The sequence below is a fragment of the Sinocyclocheilus anshuiensis genome, unplaced genomic scaffold, assembly GCF_001515605.1.
Source record: "Sinocyclocheilus anshuiensis isolate Anshui unplaced genomic scaffold, SAMN03320099.WGS_v1.1 scaffold207, whole genome shotgun sequence".
In the NCBI taxonomy this organism is placed as follows: Eukaryota; Metazoa; Chordata; class Actinopteri; order Cypriniformes; family Cyprinidae; genus Sinocyclocheilus; species Sinocyclocheilus anshuiensis.
In genome coordinates, this window is record NW_015551045.1 from 2,813,744 (window position 1) to 2,817,165 (window position 3,422).

Consider the following 3,422-nt stretch of genomic DNA (forward strand, 5'->3'; position numbering starts at 1 on the left):
TCGTAAGGGCTTATATGGCTGGTTTTGTGGTCCAGGGTCACATTTAAAGCCACAGCAGTTAAATTTAATTCCATTTCAATTCTACTTCCACATTTTAATTGCAATTCTGTTTGCAGCTACATATAATGCTAGTTTTGCCGCGTCGAGTCAAGCCACTCACGCGTTGACGTCAGAATTCTCTCCAGTGGAAGCGTTCTGGTCGCGTCGCGTCGCGTTCGATGGGTGTTGTTGTGATTGTGAAAGCAAGGGCTGTGCTGTATTTCTGTACACATGCTCTGAATCATAGCGCAGACCGAGCTCTTGACGTCAGCTGTGCGAGTCATCTCAGCGACCAATCAGATGCGACCAAGCAGGCGCCGCTGTCTGTGAACTGCCAACGCGTTATGAGCGGAATGACAAGCCAAGGCTGAACGCTGCCCAGGTAAGAAACCTTGATGCCAATACACGGAGGAAAAAAAAACATTAAAAAGGCATAAAAATAAAAACACCAGACGCAAGCCGATATAGGCTATTCCTTTTCACCTACGTCTTCATTTTTATCCCAAAAAAGATGCGCTTGGCATGGGATGCTTTCCTGAGCCTCATCTATTCTTCATCTTCACTTGATGGAAGAGCGATGGAGAAACAAGCTCGTTCTGTGGTTGGTACCTGTCTTTGTTTGTCAAATATTTCACAATGAGATTTTCACTTTAATTAAGAGGCTTGATTATCACCTCAGTAGTGGTAGAAATGTCTGATTGAAGTATAGCTCCTCATTTTCCATGCAGCAGAGGGCTAAAAATGGAATTTGTCTAAAAATAGCTCACTCCTCTTTTCAATATGCTATGAACTGTTAACAGATCTGTGATGGATGTTGAAATCCGGTTTGCTTTTGTTGTGTAGCCTGGTATATTTTTGGTGATTTTTAAGTCACATTTATTTGTATAGCACTTTATACTATATAGATTTTTTTAACATTAATAAACAGATAAATAACAGTGTTAATGTTATAATATTAATCGATTATGAAACCAAATCAGTTTAATCTATAAAACAGCTCTATAGAGGACAATAGTGCCAATATTCAGCTTTAGTGTCAGTATTCAAGCCAGTTCAGTGTTGATTTGATTCAGTTCAATAACATTTAGTATCATTATTAAGCTCAATTTAAATTAAAGCTATATTAGATCTATCTATCTATCTATCTATCTATCATCAGTGTTGTCAAATGATTAATCGCAATTAATCACATCCAAAATAAAATTTGATTGCATTTATATATTCCATTTTTATATATACATAATAAATAAATACAGTACACACACATCTATTATGTAAACACAAACTTTTATTTTGGATGCGATTAATCGCGATTAATCATTTGACAGCACTACTATCTATCTATCTATCTATCTATTTATCTATCTATCTATCTATCTATCTATCTATCTATCTATCTATCTATCTATCTGTCTATCTATCTATCATCACATGCACTCTTGTCTCTCTGACTCTCCTGTTTGACTCATTTCCAGTGATTCACCCTCCTACTGTAGCGATGAGTAACCTGCTCCAAAACACTTCTCTTTTGAATTGGGATGTATTAGAAGGAAGAAACACATCGTCTGCCCCGTCCTGGGAGCTGGAGCCGGTGCCGGTGCCCGCGATCGTTAACCCGTGGGACGTGCTGCTGTGCGTGACGGGCACACTCATGTCCTGCGAGAACGCAGTGGTGATCGCTCTGATCGCCTACACTCCCACCTTGAGAGCGCCTATGTTCGTCCTCATCGGGAGTCTAGCGTTTGCTGACCTTCTGTCCGGCCTGGGCCTGATCCTCAATTTCATCGTAATTTACATAATCGATTCGGGATTTGTCACGCTACTGTCAGCGGGGCTCCTCATCACAGCCTTCTCAGCATCTGTGCTCAACATCCTTGCGATAACCGTGAACCGTTACCTGTCGCTGTACAACGCATTAACGTACCACACCGAGGGCACGGTGATGTTCACTTATGTCACACTCATGCTGATGTGGGTCATGAGCACCGCGCTCGGCTCGCTCCCCGTCCTGGGCTGGAACTGCTTGGAGGACGAGAGCACTTGTAGCATCTGTCCACCGGTGAACAAAAACAACGCCGCGGCTCTCGCCGTGTCCTTCCTCCTGATCTTCGCTCTCATTCTGCAGCTGTACCTTCAGATCTGCAAGATCGCGTTCCGGCACGCTCAGCAAATCGCCGTTCAGCGTCAGTTTATGACTACCTCGCACTCATCTTCCACCACGAAAGGGGTCTCCACCCTCACCACCATCCTGGGCACTTTCGCGTTCTGTTGGATCCCTCTCGCCATGTACTCGCTGGTGGCGGACAGCCGAACCCCTGTGATCTACACCTACGCTACGGCTCTTCCGGCCATCTGCCACTCCATCATTAACCCCATGATATATGCGTTCAGGAACCCTGAAATTCTCCGATCTTTAAGGATTGCTTGTTGCTGGTGCATGCCTTACAGTTTCACCATGCGACCCAGGACACCCAGCGACGTGTAGCGTCTTCAGATTAAAGCACAATGTTGGTGGTGGCCTGTCTGTAAAGCACATGGCGCATATAATCCACATATTGTAATCCAGTGGAGTGGGTGAATATTTTTTGATTTGGCCGATTTGGTAGCACTTCATATCATTGTGTCCATGTTACAGGTACAGTATGACATGTTACTATGATTAATTGGTAATTTGAATAATTTTATATGACATCAAGTTTAACTTCCTTACGTAAGGGACATGGTGATGGTAAAAAATTAGATTGGGAGGAAAAATTCTGGTGCTTTTGTGTTGCTCAACTTGGTTTGATCGCAAAACTTTCATATCAGAAATAATATGAGGTTGGAGGAAATATTTTGTTATATAATATTATATAATAATATTATATATTTTAATGTTTTTGCATTCTCTCACAAAAGCTTTTGCGTTCCCCCATGAAATGTTCCCAGAGAAATTTTGCGTTCGCTTGCAAGACTTTATGCGTCCCTCCGAGAAACTTTGTATGCTTGCAAAACTTTTATGACAGAAATAATATGGGGTGGAGAGAAAAACTATATTTGTTTTTGTGTTCTCTCGCAAGACTTTAACATTTCCCAGAGAAACTCTGCATTCACTCGCAAAACTTTTGTGTCTGCAATAATATGAGGTTGGAGGAAACACTATATTTGAATGTTTTTGCATTCTCTCGCAAAACTTTGACAATCCCCCGAGAAATGTTGCATTCACTCGCAAGACTTTTACGTTCCCCCGAGAAACTTTGCATTATATGAAGTGGGAGGAAAAACTGTATTTCAATGTTTTTGCGTTCTCTCACAAAGCTTTTGCGTTCTCCCCAGAAACGTTGCATTTGCTCGCAAAAGTTTTGCATATTCCCATGAAATTTTGCATGCACTTGCAAAATTTT

The 3,422-nt window shown here is 41.8% G+C and overlaps 1 protein-coding gene across 1 annotated transcript; it reads left to right on the plus strand.

Moving 5' to 3' along the window:
- Nucleotides 1-389: 389 nt before the first annotated feature.
- On the plus strand, nucleotides 390-2,854 carry LOC107661804 (G-protein coupled receptor 12-like). The gene is made up of 3 exons (XM_016451571.1): nucleotides 390-421; nucleotides 551-640; nucleotides 1,515-2,854. Exon 3 carries the CDS (start codon nucleotides 1,538-1,540, stop codon nucleotides 2,522-2,524), a length of 987 nt encoding a protein of 328 aa, XP_016307057.1. The 5' UTR covers nucleotides 390-421; nucleotides 551-640; nucleotides 1,515-1,537; the 3' UTR covers nucleotides 2,525-2,854.
- Nucleotides 2,855-3,422: the final 568 nt, after the last annotated feature.